General features: G+C 50.0%; 1 protein-coding gene across 4 annotated transcripts in view; it reads left to right on the top strand.

Annotated features, from left to right (window-relative positions):
* Positions 1 to 19,367, top strand: part of LOC137428152 (muscleblind-like protein 1) — a 134,448-nt gene that overhangs the window by 103,658 nt on the left and 11,423 nt on the right. For 3 of the 4 annotated variants that reach the window (XM_068118092.2, XM_068118093.2, XM_068118094.2), the window contains exons 9-10: positions 9,953 to 10,015; positions 17,535 to 17,678. In XM_068118092.2, coding sequence (XP_067974193.2) covers positions 9,953 to 10,015; positions 17,535 to 17,678 — 207 coding nt within the window. Of the gene's footprint in view, positions 1 to 9,952; positions 10,016 to 17,534; positions 17,679 to 19,102; positions 19,163 to 19,367 lie in introns of those variants that run through there. The other variant, XM_078778110.1, reaches the window with a different exon arrangement.

Raw genomic sequence — 19,367 nt, forward strand, 5'->3', positions numbered from 1 at the left:
ACCTCACAGCCACGAAACACGTAATTAAAAACACCTCACAGCCGGGAAACACGTAATTAAAAACACCTCACAACCAGGAAACACCAAATTAAGAACACTTCACAACCAGGAAACACCAAATTAAAAACACCTCACAGCCACGAAACACGAAATCGACAACACCTCACAGCCACAAAACACGTAATTAAAAACACCTCACAGCCACGAAACACGAAATCGACAACACCTCACAGCCACAAAACACGAAATTAAAAACACCTCAGCCAGGAAACACGTAATTAAAAACACCTCACAACCAGGAAACACCAAATTAAGAACACTTCGCAGCCACGAAACACGAAATCGACAACACCTCACAGCCACAAAACACGAAATTAAAAACACCTCAGCCAGGAAACACGAAATTAAAAACACCTCAGCCAGGAAACACATAATTAAAAACACCTCACAACCAGGAAACACCAAATTAAGAACACTTCACAGCCACGAAACACGAAATTAAAAATACCTCACAGCCAGGAAACACGTAATTAAAAACACCTCACAACCAGGAAACACCAAATTAAGAACACTTCACAGCCACGAAACACGAAATCGACAACACCTCACAGCCACAAAACACGAAATTAAAAACACCTCACAGCCACGAAATACGAAATTAAAAACACCTCACAGCCACGAAACACGTAATTAAAAACACCTCACAGCCACGAAACACGTAATTAAAAACACCTCACAGCCGGGAAACATGTAATTAAAAACACCTCACAACCAGGAAACACCAAATTAAGAACACTTCACAGCCAAGAAACACGAAATCGACAACACCTCACAGCCACAAAACACGAAATTAAAAACACCTCACAGCCAGGAAACACATAATTAAAAACACCTCACAACCAGGAAACACCAAATTAAGAACACTTCACAGCCAAGAAACACGAAATCGACAACACCTCACAGCCACAAAACACGAAATTAAAAACACCTCATAGCCACGAAATTAAAAACACCTCACAGCCACGAAATTAAAAACACCTCACAGCCACGTGATTTAAAAACACCTCACCACCATGTCATTTTACACCTCACCACCACATAATTCAAAATACCTTACCACGTGATTCAAAACCACCACCACGTTATTAAAAACACTTCACAACCACGGAAACAAAAGTTTCAGGTCGTAGTTCAGTGACAACAGACACTGCCCAGATATGTAGATATATAGATGAACTAGCTTGGCTCGGCTCGCCTCACCAAGCGTCGTTACTGAGGTACGGGCTTATTTTAGCTGAGGATAATGATTGTACCTGAGTTGCTGTGTTGTCATGATTTACACCAATCATAATACAAACAATTATTTTGCACAAATGTATTTGTTGTGTTTGTGATGTTACATTTTTATAGGCAATTTAGGTTGAAGATTTAGATTGATTGTTTTTTTTCAAGAAAGAACCCCTCAGCACATACATAGGGGAGGGGTAGGTGCAGACTGGAAGTTTGGGACGATTACACCTCACCACTACAAAATTAAAAACACCTCACCATCACGAAATTGAAAACACCTCACAGCCATAAAACACGTAATAAAAACACCTCACAGCCACGAAATTCAAAACACCTCACCACCACGTAATTCAAAACACCTCACCACCATATAATTCAAAACACCTCACCACCATATAATTAAAAACACCTCACCACCACGTAATTCTAAACACCTCACCACCACATAATTCAAAACACCTCACCACGACGTAATTATAAATACCTCACCACCACGTCATTTAAAAACACCTCACCACCACATAATTCAAAATACCTCACCACCACATGATTCAAAACACCTCACCACCACGTAATTCAAAACACCTAATCACCACATAATTAAAAACACCTCACCACCACGTAATTATAAATACCTCACCACCACGTAATTCAAAACACCTCACCACCATGTGATTTAAAAACACCTCACCACCATGTGATTTAAAAACACCTCACCACCATGTGATTTAAAAACACCTCACCACCATGTGATTTAAAAACACCTCACCACCATGTTAGTCCATGGGCCAGACCAGATATCGGTACCACCCGAGGTGGCAAAAGTTCCATGGTGCCAATTTATTTGTTACACCCATATAAGTAAAATAATATGTGATAGCAATTCCAAATGGGTAGCTTTTTCATTTTTCTTGCAGGAAAGCTGTTTTTGCATTAATCGCGATACCGCAACTCCGCGCTGTTGTTACTAGTATCATCTTCCAAATCATTTTTTTAGCTGAATAGACAATGTAACATGCTTAAATATCTTAGCAAATCTCAGATACATGACGGCAGGAGGGACAAAGGGGTTCAGCTTGAAACCAGGGGCTGTGAGCAAGTACTACCTGACAGCTGAGTACAGGACCATGTATCTGAGAGCACTGAGGGACATGATAGGTCAGGGCAGTTCCAAACTGTCTCATCCAGATATACATGCTCCAAGGATCAGGAAAGACGAAACTGCTGTCAAGTCCCTCATAGATCTCATGGAAAACAACTGGCTGAATCCAATGTTCCCTGACAACACTGACCTGATTGGTCTGTCCACTGGCACCATGGCTCCACCCGACGTGGCCAGGGACCTTCTGAAGGCGCTTGAAATAGGAGAAGAAGCGTACCAGACATTCAAGAAGACAAGGTTAGATGAGGATCAACCATCTGTCAAATTCCACGACAAGATGTCCAAGCAAAGCCTGAAGACATTCGCCAATGTCACCACAAAGACATCCCGTGGAAAGAAAGCACAAGATGTTGTTCTGAAGGCAGATCGAAAACTGTTCAGCCATATGATCCTTGTCGCTGAGAGCAGAAAGGTGAACATGAAGGATGTCCTGGCCCACCCACTAGGTCCGTTACCGTGGGCACTGGCAAATGCTGATGGATCCCTACGAAAGACGAACAAGGCCGCAGTTGCCAGGGAGCTTGAGAAGAATGTATCTCCTGCAGACACTATCCCAACACCTTCGACGTGCATCATTGATGGGATGAGTCTGGTGCAAAAGATTAATGGAAACAACAAAACCTTTGCACAGCTAGCAGAGGTGGCCTTGTCTAGGGTCCTGCATGAGTGTGGACAGAGTCAGAGGGTTGACGTGGTATTTGATGTTTACCGCCAGCCTTCGATCAAAGATGCTGAAAGGCTCAACCGTGGTGCAAGCACAGCCCTTCAGTACAAGAGCCTTGCAGGGGGGCACAACATCCAGCAATGGAGAAAGTTCCTGTGTAGCGCCTGCAACAAGACCAGCCTCATCAAGTTCCTGGTGGAGCAGTGGAAACTCCCAAGGTTCCAAGAGATGCTGCATGACAAGGAACTGTATGTGACTTGTGAGGAAACATGCTACAAGATAACAGAAAATGAATGGGTGGAAGTGTCAGAGCTGCAGTCGACACAAGAAGAAGCGGATACCCGTCTGCTCCTGCATGCATTGCATGCTGCAAATGCTGGCTCAAAGGCAGTCGTAGTCACAGCTGAGGACACTGATGTCATGGTGCTCTGTGTAGCCTTCCAGAAGGAGATCCCCTGCCCCCTCTACCAGAAATGTGGCACACAGAACCGCACACGGTTTGTCGACATCAGCAAACTGGCAACCTCAATTGGAGACAGCATGTGTGACAGCCTGGTTGGGCTACACGCCTTTACAGGGTGTGACACTGTGAGCGCATTCGCTGGCCGTGGGAAGCTGATAGCACTGAAGCTGGTGAGGAACGACAGTAACTACCAGGAGACGTTTAGACAGCTTGGTCAGTCATGGGATGTCAACCCAGAACTATTTGAGAAGGTACAGCAGTTCATCTGTCGCATGTATAGTGCAGCTGCTAGGACTGGTGAGGTCAACGAACTGCGCTACCAGCTCTTCTGCGCAAAGAGGGGAGGAGTCGAGTCCAGCCAGTTGCCACCATGTAGAGACTGTCTCTTCATGCACGTCCTACGAGCCAACTACCAGGCAGCAATATGGAAGTGCTGTCTGCAGGCTCGCCCAGCGGTGCCAAACCCTACCGAGCATGGATGGACAGTGGATGAAGATGGCAAGCTCGCCATCCACTGGATGCGTTCACCACCAGCACCAGATGTGGTCTTGGAACTCTTAGCTTGCAAGTGTGTGCGTTCCTGCAAATTGCCAAAATGCACATGCCTGACCAATGGACTGTCATGCACAGACATGTGCAAGCTACAAACCTGCAGTAACCAGAAACAACAGGAAGATGAAGAATCCTTCGAACTCGGAGACTCCGATGAAGACGAGCAGTTCGATGACTGACTATGATATCGCTAGTTTGGTACATTGACATACTCAGTATTATTCTGAAGAGCACAGGACGTGCTTTCCCTGGAAACACCCTCAGAATACATGTAGACATGTAGACATTTTGATAATGTGTTGTGTCATTTCATCTTTATGTGAAGCACTACCTGACCATACCGGGTACATAGCCTACAGTCTGTTAGTTCTGTTAGTATGTGATTTCCAACCATTTTGTATAACATTTGAGTACTAGTACTGTTTATAGCTATTGTGGCATACATGTACTTGAGATGGGCTCAGCAGATGAGCTCAGTACAGCCTCTGGACTTTCTTTCCCTTGATTCAGAAAACCGTTTGATTAATATGTGTTGTGACCTTTTCATGTTGTGACATGTTTATGTGACAATTTCCATAACAATCACGTACGTGTATTATAGTAGCTGTTGTATTCCAAAATTACACTATGTGAAGATTGTATGTTTAAAATAAGACATAAAGCGATAATTTTGGGATCTACGTTGTCTCTGTACTTTCTGATTAATATGCCCAATTAGTCCATGGGCCCGTACCCAAAATTTCACACATGGACTAAATCAATCCGAACCGTCGAACGCCTTTTCACAGGGTGCGGGTATAAAATAGCTGATAACTACCACTAAGCTACCAGTCCAGAATTGCTATCACATCAGCATGTATCCCACATACATGCACCTTTCCAAAAATCATTACTAGAACTTGCCACCTCGGGTGGTACCAATTAGTGAAATTTCGGGTCCGGGCCCATGGACTATGTGATTTAAAAACACCTCACCACCATGTGATTTAAAAACACCTCACCACCATGTGATTTAAAAACACCTCACCACCACATAATTCAAAATACCTCACCAACACATGCGGTGTCAACTGTGTCGCCATTTGAGGTAAGGGAGGGGTTGGAGGGGGAACAAACACCAGAAACGGATTTGACCAGACGCCACCAGGATTTGGAGGAAGGAGACAGGTTTGAGAGTTCAATCTTGAGTGTGGAGAGATAGTGCTTCCTGGCACTCCTGATGGTGGACACACACTTGTTCCGAGCTTGGTGGAAGGAACTGAGATTGCCTTTTTTTTTTTTTTTTTTTTTTTTTTTTTTTTGTATACAAGGTCGAGGCTCGTGAAAGAGCGAACATTAATCACACAGAAAGACAAACCGACACATAAAACATATAACATAGGGAGCGGTAGACAAGATGGGGAGAGAGGGGGAAGGACACAAACACAACATTTGAGAGCAGGGACCGAGAGACATTGAGACATCGAGAGATCTGAGAGAGGGCGAGGGCTTTAGGGGGGGGGGGGGGCGTGGGAAGGGGGCGGTGGGAGAGGTATAAAACATATGGACACTGCCAGGACTTCCAGGAAAGAAGTTGGAATTTCAAACAAGGTGGATCTGGGGTGAATTAGCGGGGGTAGAAAAGATCAAGGTTTTGGATGGGGGAAGATAAGAGATGGTGGTGAACAGCTGTTTTAAAGACCTGGAGGGAGGAGTGGGATTGAAGGGAGTGAGGGAGTTTGTTCCAGAGGCGGGAGAAAAGAGGAATGAAAGAGTGAAGGTGAGCAGAGAGCCGAGATTTCGGCAGTTTAACCATCAGAGGGTTGCTGGCAGATCTTGTGCGACCTGTAGGAATATTTGGGGGACAGAGCACAGAGAGAGCTGGGGGTGCAAGGCCGGAGAGGAGTCGGTAGAAGACAGAAAGACCACCTACCTGCCTGCGGTGAGTGAGTGAAAGGCCCTCAGAGATAGCTTCATCGCGGGAGATTCCAATAATTCTGAAAGCTTTGGTTTCAACAGCGTGAAGCCGAGCTAGGTGTGAGGCAGGAGCACCGGCCCATAGGGGAGAACAGTATTCCATTGAGCTGCGGATGAAAGCCTTGTATGTGGTGAGGAGCTCAGGTGTGCCGAGGAAGGACTTCGCACGACGGAGGATGCCCAGTCGGCGACTGGCTTTGGAGGCCAGCTTGGAAATGTGGTTTTCCCAAGAAAGATCATGGCAGATAGTGAGACCCAAAATCTTGAGCGACAGAACTTCTTGGAGAGGATTGTTGAGAAAGTAAATTCAGTTGGATTAGCCTTCCAAGAGGCAAAGGCAAGTTGTTTCAGGGCAACAGCCTGACCACAAGATTCCGTGTACCATGGATGGGAGGAAGGGTATGACTGAAGACGAGATGGGATAAATCTGTGCATGAGAGAGAGCAATTTACTTTGGAAGAATTCCCAGGATGAGTTGATGTCAGAGGTGGTAGAGATGGGAGACCAGTCCAGATGATTGATGGCTGCTTGAAGACCATGCCAGTTGGCCTGAGTGAAATGCCAGACTCGTCGACGCTGAGCAGGCTCCCTGAGAATGGTGAGAATCCCTGAGAATCCTCCACTTTAACAAGCACATGATCAGATGAGCCGATTGGAGCAGAAGAAGAGCAGCAGACATTTTCAGGGAAGTTAGTCATAAGTAATTCTAAACACCTCACCACCACATAATTCAAAACACTTCACCACGACGTAATTATAAATACCTCACCACCACGTCATTTAAACACCTCACATGAAGTTAAAGTTTCAGGTCGTAGTTTCAGGGCGACCCAGGTGGCGATGAACGCCTGCGCGACGTCTGCCGCTGTCGTCGCCGCCAAAGGCACAGCCTCCGGCCACCGGGTGGTGCGGTCCACCATGATGAGGACATGGGTGAAACCCCGCGAGGGGGGCAGAGGTCCCACCAGGTCCCACCAGGAACCGACGGCGGTGGGCTTGATCTCGGAACAATAAAAAAAAACATTGATTTTTAGTTTCCTTATGCTATAACCTTTCCAAAAATGTATAGGTTTGCTAATCTACCATGATTTTGAACGAAATATAATTTATTGACATAGTGAACCTGACTATTTCTAATACTTTTAGCTCGGCCTACCCTCGACAATAGTCTGGAGGCAGTGATGTAGGGATTATGTAATGGCAATACTGTTAGCTACTCTCCAAACCAACATCATCCCTATCTTATTTAGGACCTCTTTTAGACTGTAGTTTGTCATCCCTACATTGCTTTTTTAATTTAGCATAAATTTTTTTATTCACTTGTTTAGATTGTTTGTATGAAAGAAAAACTTAACATCACAGTATATCTTTGATTAATTCCTCCGTTGAACATAATGTAAGCAGATCAAACTGACCAGTTCGCGTGAGGATTGCTATGGTTTGGAGGAAGACCTTGGTTCCTTCACCCTTGATCCTGGTTGCCAGCTCCTGTTTTTTTGGGAAGATCTTAGGCTATAGATGTGAGACAAGCTCTTTCCCTCTTCTTGAAGGCACAAAGTATACGGTCGATTTTGGCCATCCTAGTGAAACGTATTATATTCAGGTCAGGGACGCTCCTCTCACCGCTGAACTGCATCGATGGTAAGCGGTGAGCACTCACCACCGGAATTTTAGCGGCTTCCACCCGAGGGATCTCCAACAACTTTGCAATGACGTTTGATGCGGTGTTGTAGATATTTACATCTGGATGCGAAGCGATTATGTGGAGCATGTGGACCGCATGTAGAGCTCCTGCTGAGAAGCAATCCTCAAATTCTGCTCTCAACTGAAGTAAATCTTCAACCTGGGGGGATTTACTCCCTTACCACGGTGGTAATTCTCACAAAGGTACCTTCTGCAGAGCACTCCAAGTCCCATACTGTAATTTTCGTGGTAACAGCATCCTTTTTAGCTGAGGCAGCTCAGTAATGGCATGGTCAAGTTTCCCATTTCATTTATGGAACAACTCTGAAAACATTTTCTGCATTTCATTCACAAAGTGTGAAAATTTCATGGGTTGCAAAATCTCGATGCCTTCAGCTACTGGTTGATTGACGTCATGAGCTGGAAGCATCTCAGCACCTTCAGCTGTTGGTGAAAGCCCTGTCCAGTTGATCGTGTGAGCACTGGCCACGCCATGATTTAGCGCCACTGCATTGGTCAATAAAATTCCACAAAGGTCATGGTCCTTTGGGGAAATTTGCTTCCTCAAATTGTATTCCTTATGTACCTTGGCCCTGTTCTTGGTACAGATTAGAAGGGTCGAAGATGCCTCCGTATATTAATCAACAAAAATAAAGAAAATTTAATAGCAACCCATGCCGTGTGTTATGTCGGTAGGGTAGCAATATGTAGAGCCAGATAGATCTGTGTAGGTAACGTGCTTCGTCTGTCGCGGTAAGGAATCTACCCTGTAATTTTCATGTGTAGGCGTTTTGTCGGGTAAGATGTATACTTGTGAACATACCAGGATGTTCGAGTGATAAGTAGCGTAGGGATTGAAGAGTAGCGCCCCTGTGTGTCACACCTGGTAGCTAAACCTTTGTCCCTTATGGCAATGCACACCTGTAGACACGTAGTTAGGCCCTTAGCGCAACATTAAATAATTCCCTTCCCTGACGAAGACTTAGGAAGAAAACGGAAAGGAAGCCAGTTCAGGGCACCGCCACATGGGCCGCAGCCAGCTACACCTCCGGCAGGCCTCGGGTAGCACGAGGTATGACCACGCTACAGGCTTGTGAGTCGGTGGAGGGCACTGATTGGGTGGCGCGCCGAGGATGACGTCACCACTGCAAGGTTATTTAAGGGCGCGCCGAACGTGAGTTCGATAGAGAGCACATCCGGTTCTTGTTTGCGCAGCCTCGGCTCTTGGACATCGGCCTCTTCTTGCTTGCGCAGTTTCCTCTGGCAGATTCCTGGCCCTGGCAGTCCCGGTGCGATCTCGAGTGGAGAGAGTCCTGTCCCTGGTTGCGTTGGCTCGCAGTCTTGGCCCTGGTTGAGTTGGCTTATCGATCATGTGGGAAGATCGACCTCTTGGTGCCTGGAGCGGTGCTTGTGCTTGGAGCAGTGCTCGGTGCTGTGGTGCTGGAGCGAGGGACCTCGTGGGTGCATCGGGGCCGAACGGAGCCGTGTTCCACGCCGGAGATTGACGACGAGGGACAGATAAGGCCAATCCCCATTACATTTTACACGACGAGACAATTATTTTCCTTTAATCTGTTCCTGTGTCTGTATTTGACGTCAGTGTGTGGGATCCCAATGTAGTTACATTATTTGATCGTCGTCGCGTTTCTCTGTCCCGATTCTTATTTTAATAAACCCTTGTATTATTTTCCATTCCTTTAAAATCTTGTTTGCAGTTTGAGTTCGTTCGCCTTCCACAGGTACGCACTTGCGCAGCTTCCATTTTCCTTCTTCCTCCCGCACGACCATAGTAAAATCCGTGTTTGGCCGTCGCCTCAAATAAATCCGTTTCGGCCTATCCGTGGTCCCTGGTGTTAACCGGAGTCCCACGACAGTACCTTGGCCCTGTTCTTGGTACAGATTAGAAGGGCTGAAGATGCCTCCTTATATTCATCAACAAAAATAAAGAAAATTTAATAGCAACCCATGCCGTGGTATCAACGTTGATTCGGCATTTTTTTGGTTCACCGTCACTTCCGCGTTCACATTAACACCTACATGCACAAAGGACATGTTATGAAACATATAGTTTAGATTGTAAAGTGAGGATTTGTTCATAATATATTTGTGATAAAGGGGCTTTTTGATGGATTTTTAATTCAAACTTTTATATTTGGGTGAAATGGATTGTTTTTTGTTTCAGATTTTATGGTTAAATTGAAGGTGAAGTCCGAGTTTGTTGATGATTCGTTCCCTCAAGATGAAGGTTTGAACCACAAACACATTGTTGATGTTTACTTTACTTTACTTCATTGTTGCATTGCTTTACATTGTTAAGTAATTGTTGACGTTTTATTGTTTATGATAATCTATCTATCTATCTATAATTCCAGCAATCTCTGTGTGTCTGTGTGTCTGTGTGTCTGTGTGTCTGTGTGTCTGTGTGTTTGTCTGTGACCGCTGTTTCTCGACAACCACGGGTCCGATATACTTGAAACTTGCCAGGTATATTGCTGGGGACCCGAGGATGTGCCTTTTCAAGGTTTTAAATTAATCGGACAAGTACTTACCGAGCTATGTCCAAAAAACGCTTCAACCAATCAGAGAGCAGCGAGCTATCACGTGTGCCGAACGTGGCGATCAGACTCTGCCTCGGACGGCACATTTGACAGCGTATTCATTTATTTCACGTTGGAAAACTATGTTGCCGTTAAACTATGTTTTAAAACGAATTCAAACTGCGATTAAATTAAAACGATTCATCGTAACTGCGATTTGCGAACTTCCGGACAGTGACGACTTCACTTCCGGCAGCCAATCACAGAACGCTTTGTTGCGTAGGCGTGGCCGATGTGAGACGAGCGGAGCTGAGCGCGTTACGAGCTGACCGCCATTACGGTACGTAATTCGATTTCTTATGCGCATTATTTCTCCCAATTCAGTCAGAGCGAAGGGCGGAAGCGAAGAGCGTTGTTTTTTTTGTTTACGGGCGTACGGGCGGGGTAGAGCGTACGGGTAGCGTTTTTTTTTTTTTTTGGCAAGCAACGGGCACCCACGTACGGGCAATGCCCTAGTAATTCCAGCAATCTCTGTGTGTCTGTGTGTCTGTGTGTCTGTGTGTCTGTGTGTCTGTGACCGCTGTTTCTCGACAACCACGGGTCCGATATACTTGAAACTTGCCAGGTATATTGCTGGGGACCCGAGGATGTGCCTTTTCAAGGTTTTAAATTAATCGGAGAAGTACTTACCGAGCTATGTCCAAAAAACGCTTCAACCAATCAGAGAGCAGCGAGCTATCACGTGTGCCGAACGTGGCGATCAGACTCTGCCTCGGACGGCACATTTGACAGCGTATTCATTTATTTCACGTTGGAAAACTATGTTGCCGTTAAACTATGTTTTAAAACGAATTCAAACTGCGATTAAATTTAAACGATTCATCGTAACTGCGATTTGCGAACTTCCGGACAGTGAAGACTTCACTTCCGGCAGCCAATCACAGAACGCTTTGTTGCGTAGGCGTGGCCGATGTGAGACGAGCGGAGCTGAGCGCGTTACGAGCTGACCGCCATTACGGTTCGTAATTCGTTTTCTTATGCGCATTATTTTTCCCAATTCAGTCAGAGCGAAGGGCGGAAGCGAAGAGCGTTGTTTTTTTTGTTTACGGGCGTACGGGCGTACGGGCGGGGTAGAGCATACGGGTAGCGTTTTTTTTTTTTTTTTGGCAAGGAATGGGCACCCACGTACGGGCAATGCCCTAGTCTATCTATAATTCCAGTAATCTCTGTGTGTCTGTGTGTCTGTGACCGCTGTTTCTCGACAACCACGGGTCCGATATACTTGAAACTTGCCAGGTATATTGCTGGGGACCTGAGGATGTGCCTTTTCAAGGTTTCATATTAATCGGAGAAGTAGTTACCGAGCTATGTCCAAAAAACGATTCAACCAATCAGAGAGCAGCGAGCTATCACGTGTGCCGAACGTGGCGAACAGACTCTGCCTCGGACGGCACATTTGAGAGCGTATTCATTTATTTCCCGTTGGCAAACTATGTTGGCGCTATGTTGGCGTTAAACTATGTTTTAAAACTAATTAAAACTAATTTGCGATTCTTTCTCTTTCCTGCGCGTTTGTGCACGCTATGGCGATTTCTTTACCAAACTCCGCAAGCCGTTCGCTTTGGACCAAACCATTTCATGTAAATAGAGGGGGGGGGGGGGGGGGGGGGGATTGTCACAGTACTCGCAAGCCGTTCGCTTTGGACCAAACCATTTCATGTAAATAGAGGGGGGGGATTGTCACCGTACTCGCAAGCCGTTCGCTTTGGCTTTGCGAATGGACCAAACCATTTCATGTAAATAGAGGGGGGGGGGGGGGATATAATTTTAGATATATATATATAGTACGGGCATGCCCTAGTAATGTTACAATCCTGAGTAAACTTTACCACAGTATATCCGGTACTTGTTATTTCTCCAAAGGTACAAATGCATCAAGTTTGGTACTAAATTGTGAATGAAAATCCCAGCCATATTCTTCATTCCTCCATTCTTGTTTAATTGAATTTATACCAATCAAGAATAGCAATCACATTCCAAATGGTAATAATGTGAATGTGGGTCCTGAACATTCACGAGGACGTCTGGAATATTTATATATTTGTTTTGTATGACTTGGAAAACATCCTGCTTTAGCACGCGGTGCTACGCGCGTGACTTGCTACCAAAGAGGAAGCGGACAACGCGGTAAGTTTGATGTTCTTTATTCAAAGAGGTCACTGCAGCACTGGCGCGCTCCGGGCTGCGCGCCCGGTGTATATCCTGAGGCCACGCCTACCCCTCGGGCGTGGCCGCCGCCCACTTGGTGCGTGGAATGATGTCACCACGCCAGTGGGCTTTCGTGTACGCCACACGCGCCCCCCCAGAATTCCCATGCACCTGGAGGGCCAGTTTGCGGGGCAAACGGATGACCCGGCCGAAGCGCCCTCTGGCGACCGGCGGCGTCCGGGGTGCAGGGATGCCAGGTGGGATGCCCCCCGGCTGTACCTGGGATGGGTGCCGGACCGGGGGGCGGCGTGCCTGCGGCGGTGCTGGGCGGTGCCAGGGGTCCGCCCACAGGGGGTCCGCTCCCGACGCGGGGGCCGAGCCACCGGCGGTGGGTGGTCCACGTTGAGGTGGGCCGGCTTGAGGCGGTCTATGGAGACCCGGTCAGGAGTGCCGCCGATGTCCAGGGTGAAATGTTTCACCCCGGTCTCCAGCACGCGGAAAGGCCCGTCGTACGGGGGCCGCAGTGGTCTCCGGTGGGCGTCGTGCCGGACGAAGACGTACTCCGCGGTGCGAAGCTCCGGGGCGACGTGCGTAGGAGGGTGCCCGTGGTGCGCCGTCGGCACCGGGGCGAACCTCCGGGCGGTCTCCTGCAGCGCAGAACGCTCCTGCGCTGCGGAACAAGGTGCCGTGGGGTCGGGGAGGAACTCGCCCGGCACCCACAGCGGTTGTCCAAAGACCAACTCCGCCGCGGATGCGCGCAGGTCCTCCTTGGGCGCTGTCCGGAGGCCCAGCAGGACCCAGGGGAGCCTGTCGACCCAGCCGCCGTCGCGGAGGGTGGCCCGGAGCGCGGCCTTCAACGAGCAGTGGAATCGCTCGCACAGGCCGTTGGCCTGGGGGTGGTAGGCCGTGGTTCGGTGCAGCTGGACCCCGAGCCCCCGCACGACCGCGGCCCAGAGCTGCGAGGTGAACTGGGGGCCGCGAGAGATGTCCGAGGGGGCGCCCAACCGGGCGACCCAGGTGGCGATGAACGCCTGCGCGACGTCTGCCGCTGTCGTCGCCGCCAAAGGCACAGCCTCCGGCCACCGGGTGGTGCGGTCCACCATGATGAGGACATGGGTGAAACCCCACGAGGGGGGCAGAGGTCCCACCAGGTCCACGTGAACGTGGTCGAACCTACGTTCAGGCACAGTAAACGGGGCCAAGGGGGCCTGGGTGCGTCAGTGCACCTTTGCGTGCTGGCACGCGAGGCACGTCCTGGCCCAGCCGCGGACGGCCTTCCGGAGGCCATGCCAGACAAACTTGTCGGCGACCAACCGCTGGGAGGCCCTCGTGCCCGGGTGGGACAGGCCGTGGATGGCTTCAAAAACCTGGCGCTGCCAGCCTGCGGGCACGATGGGGCGAGGCCGCCCGAGGGAGACGTCGCAAACGAGGGCCGTGCCCGCGCCGTCGAAGGGCACCTCGGTGACGCGGAGGCCCGTGACGGCGGTCCCCAGGGCCTGGACCCCGGGGTCGGCGGCCTGGTCTGCTGCCATCCGGGCATAGTCGATGCCAAGGTGGACTGCGTGGGCGACGGCCTGGGAAAGGCAATCGGCCACCGGGTTGTCCTTTCCCGCGACGTGCCGGATGTCCGTCGTGTACTCGGACACGGCCGCGAGGTGGCGCTGTTGCCGGGCCGACCACGGCTCGGCGACCTTGCCCATCGCGAAAACCAGCGGCTTGTGGTCGACGAAGGCCTTGAACGCACGGCCCTCGAGCAGATGGCGGAAGTGCCTGACCGTCAGGTGAAGCCCAAGCAACTCGCGGTCGAAGGTGCTGTAACGGCGTTCGGGCGGGCGAAGCTGCCGGCTGAAGAACGCCAGCGGTTGCCAAGCTCCATGCACCCATTGCTCGTACACCGCGCCCACTGCGTAGTCCGAGGCGTCGGAGGTGAGGGCGATCGGTGCATCGAGCGCCGGGTGCGCGAGCATGGTGGCGTTGGCCAAGGCGAGCTTTGCGCCCGAGAACGCCGCGTCCATCTGCTCGGTCCAGGTAACGTCACCTTTGCTTGGCTTCCCTCGAAGGGCCTCGTGTAAGGGGTGCAGGAGCTGGGCGATGCGGGGCAGGAACCGATGGTAAAAGTTTACCATGCCCAGGAACGCCTGGAGCCCCTTGATCGTGCGGGGGCACGGAAACCCCTTCACCGCCTCCACCTTGGCCGGTAGGGGGACGGCCCCGTGCCTGGTGACGCGGTGCCCCAAAAAGTCGATTTCAGCGACACCGAACCGGCACTTGGCGGGGTTCACGATCAGGCCGTGCTGGCCCAGACGTTCGAAGAGCATGCGGAGATGGTGTAGGTGCTCTTCGCGGGATGCGCTGGCGACGAGGATGTCGTCTAGGTAGACGTACAAAAAATCCAAGCCGCGCAAGACGCTGTCCATGAGGCGCTGGAACGCCTGAGCCGCATTTTTCAAACCGAAGGGCATCCGAAGGAATTCGAAAAGCCCGAATGGCGTGATGACAGCCGTCTTCGGGATGTCCTCCGGCCTGACAGGGACCTGATGGTAGCCGCGTACGAGGTCCACCTTTGAAAAGAAGGACATATTCGCCAAGCGGGCGGAAAAGTCCTGAATGTGGGGGACGGGGTAGCGGTCGGGTGTGGTGGCGTCATTGAGGCGCCGGTAGTCCCCGCACGGTCGCCATCCCCCGCCGGGCTTGGGCACGATGTGGAGCGGGGACGCCCACGCGCTCTCGGAGCGCCGCACGATGCCGAGCCGCTCCAGCGTAGCGAACTCCGCTTTCGCTACCGCGAGTTTCGTCGGCTCGAGGCAGCGTGCCCGGGCGTAGACCGGTGGCCCAGCGGTGGGGATGTGGTGTTCCACCCCGTGCTTGACGGTCCCCGCCAAGAAGGTCGGCCGCGTGAGGGCCGGAAAACCCGCGAGGAGGCGGGCGAATTCGTCCGCTGCCGGAAGCGTACAGATGAACCTGGCCGGAACGGAACCGCTCAGCAAGCCGCTCGGCGAGCGCTCGATGAGCCGCTCTGTGAGTCGCTCTGTGAGCTGCTCAACGAGCCGGGCAGCGCATACGCGAGCGAGCTGAACATCTCAGCCTGGACAAGCCTTCTGCGCTTTACATCGACCAGTAATCCATTAGCACATAAGAAGTCCGCGCCGAGCAGTGCCATGGGCACGTCGGCCGTAACGAACGACCAACGGAAAACCTGACCTCCGAACTGCAGGGAGAGACGGCGTTTTCCGTACGTGCGTATAGACGTACCATTGGCCGCAAGCAGCGCGGGACCTCGGCCCGCGGTGTGCTTGTCGGACGTACCGGCAGGAACGACACTCACCTGCGCTCCCGTATCGTACAGGTAACGGCACCCGGACAAGGTGTCCGTTATGTACAGAAGGCTGTTGGAATTGCCGATGCTCACCGTTGCCACCGAGCGCCGGCTCGCCCGTTTCCCAACCTGCCGAATGAGCACGGCGGGCGACACTGCCGAGCCTCGTGGCCGAACTTGGCATGGAAGAAACACCAGGCGGGTAGCTGCGGCGTCGGAGGCCGCGGTTTTCTTCGCGGCGGTGGCGGCGGTGGTCGTCGGGGTGTGGCGGCGGACACAAGGTGCGGTGCATCGGGGAAAGCCTCGGGAGCCTCGGGAGCGGCAACCGCGCCAAGACTCGCCTGCGTGGCCAAAGCCGCGTAGTATTTGTCGGCCTCGGCAGCGAGCGCACGGGGTTCCGTTAACACGGAACCAGCCAAAGCGAGGCGGACTCGTGCTGGCAGCTGGCGTCGAAACAACGCCCGGAATAGAGCGTTCGGGGTTTCGTCGCCCATGAGCGCCAGCATATGGTCCATACGGACCGACGGTCGCGTGTCCCCGATCTCGGGGAGGTCCAAGAGGCGATCGGCCCGTGCGTCCACCGTAAGGCCGAACGTGGCAAGGAGGAGAACGCTTGACCGCCTCGTACTTGCCGTCGGCAGGTGGATCCCTTAGGACCGATACGACGTGGGTGGCCGTGCCGCGCCCGAGGGCGGCGACCACGTGGCAGTACATGGTCTCGTCCACCGTGATGCCTCGAAGTCGGAACTGGGCTTCCGCCTGCAGGAACCAAACTTCGGGTGTGACTCCCAGAATTTGGGGAGCTTGATGGAGACCGCGTTGGTAGCCATTGTTGCGGCAGTTTCGGGTAGTCAGCGACGGCTGACTCGAATGTCGGAGGTCACCAATTTAGCACACGGTGCTACGCGCGTGACTTGCTACCAAGGAGGAAGCGGACAACGCGGTAAGTTTGATGTTCTTTATTCAAAGAGGTCACTGTAGCACTGGCGCACTCCGGGCTGCGCGCCCGGTGTATATCCTGAGGCCACGCCTACCCCTAGGGTGTGGCCGCCGCCCACTTGGTGCGTGGAATGATGTCACCACGCCAGTGGGCTTTCGTGTACGCCACACTGCGATACTTCGAGCTGGGAGAAGTTTCAAACTCGTGTCTTTTGGCAGTAACTCCCCCATGTACCTGATGACTGCCTATGTTTGGAAAACAGCAAACACTGGGGAAAAAAATTGCTCTGGGAGCGTAGCTATGGTGTGTCAGGTTTCAAGCACGTGTATGAATTTATTTCTTACTACGAGTGGACAGATTGGGTGTGTGACGAGGACAAATTTATGAGAAATTGGTGAAGATCTGGATCCAGATCTGAGAACTTTTAAGTGATTCCTCGCTGTTGATAGCTACAGCCAAAAACGCTATATATAGCACGGTATCTCCGAAAAATTATGGACAGATTTGGAGGAAACTTGGTGGATGAGTTGGGTATGTGACAAGAACAAGCCGATTCGATTTTGGTTAAGGTGTAGATGCAGATTCGGCCTATCAGTGGGATATAAAACGTTGCTGTTCAGCCTCGCAGAGGTATGCGCTCTACCAAGTGTACACTCTACCAAGTGATGCAGTTGTTTATTTTGTTGGAGGGTTGACCATTAAAGTTTTTATTGGATTCATTTAATCTCTTTCTTGAGATGACATGAGATCACATTGTTTGCAGGTCTGGTTCATCCAGTGAAGATGGAAAATTTTCAAAGTGACTCATATCAGAGTTCCCAGGATGCTTTGAGCAATGAGTATGTAAAGCAGGAATCTTGTGATTCTCCTCTCAGAGGGCCAAATAATGCTCTTCAGCTGCATGAAGGTAAGCAGAGCCATGCACAGAACACATAGCACAGCTCCACTTGGTTTGTTTGATTAACAATGAAATGCTTAAATTCAGCATCATATTGTCCTGTCAGCAGCGATTAACACCGCAGGATGACGGATAGCCGGCCGGTCTTACTTGCCCTTTGCTAAGTTTATTTGGTTACAAGCCAAATAAGCTAAGTTACAAGCCGAAATTTGGCGGTACTTTTTGGCGCGCGTGGGACAGAACCAAATTGCTTACCTGCACGGATGAAAGCCACACGGTTTATTCTCGGACCCAACACCATGCAAACAAGACACCACAAATAAAATATGCCACCACAAGGAATTTATTGAAGATAAGTTAAGACGAAATAAAGGTTGGAGTAAAATAGTTGAAATTCCTACGAGATCGAGATCGTTGAATGTGGTGTCGGCAGCACAAGGCGGCCCGAAGCCGCTTGCACGGGGAACGCACAAGATGGCACACAGTTCCTCTTCACTGCGCCACGAACGTGAGGCAATTCATGCGGCCGGTCCTGTTTCGCTCTTCACTCCCTCGGAAACGTGACGCGGCTCCATCTCCCCGGAATACACCACCATTCAACAACACCCCTGGCTCCAATGCTGCAAGGTTCTCTGAACTCTGAACAGTTCTCCGCATGAGTGTACATGACACAAGCGACCTCCCCAGCCGAAAGCCAGCCCGAGAGAGCCAGAGATTCTTCCTCTTCTGTTTTCGAAGTCTCTTGATGACGTCACCCTGACCAATCATGCACTTTGGGGGCGGGGCCTCACGGCCCTCTTGACCGCCCACCGGTAATGACATCAGAACTTGTTTTCGTGTCCATTTCCTTCGGTGCTGCGTTATGCACGAATCATGCGTGCGAAGTGCACTCTCGTTGGCACCGTTTTGTGCCCTAGTCCTGCCGATATTACCACTTTTCATCACTAAACCAGATATTATGAGGTAGGAAATATATGACTCTTCTTTCATTTTTCAATTGGTATAACATTCTGATGAGTCTACAATTTCAGGGGAGGAAAAACATGTCAAAATGTTTGGTTGTTTTCCTCTCAAAATATTGTGGCAAAAGCCACTTCACCATGGAAATTTGGAGATGGTCGTTTAAGCCGCTCAAATTAATGTATTTTGTAGTCTGGCACATAATCTTTCTGTCTATGATATTAGGCTATCATAAATAAGGTTAAATTTGCTGTGAGATTGCCTTTTACGATGAAACTGTTTTATTCCGTGTGTAACGCCGCCACCAACTAAGAAATTCGTGGCATAACGCTGACCCAATGACTTTTCATGTCTGCCGTTATGATGCTCGAAAATTGCGTTTATCGAGAACAAAGTATGAAATAACGAGCAAAGTGCTGAATGTCCAATCTTAGTCGTGATTGGAGTTAAAATCAATGACATGTCTTTCCCAGATTTTTTTAAAATGCCAATTGGGATGGAATAAACATGCTGCAATGCATGGGACTGTTATGTAAGTCCCATTCCTTCATTTCTGTGTGTGTGTTTGATGTGCATTTCGGTCTTTTTTTTTTTCTTTCTTTTTTTAAATCTCACGGAGCATGAGCTGTGCGAAGGATTGATTGCTATTCTGATTAGTCTAATAATGTTGCAGAGACTTGATTAAATAAAAATGAGAAGGCATGCATATTCGATGGGATGCATAAAGTAGAATTTTAG

Source organism: Myxine glutinosa, chromosome 5 (genome assembly GCF_964187855.1).
Source record: "Myxine glutinosa chromosome 5, kmMyxGlut1.1, whole genome shotgun sequence".
NCBI lineage: Eukaryota > Metazoa > Chordata > Myxini > Myxiniformes > Myxinidae > Myxine > Myxine glutinosa.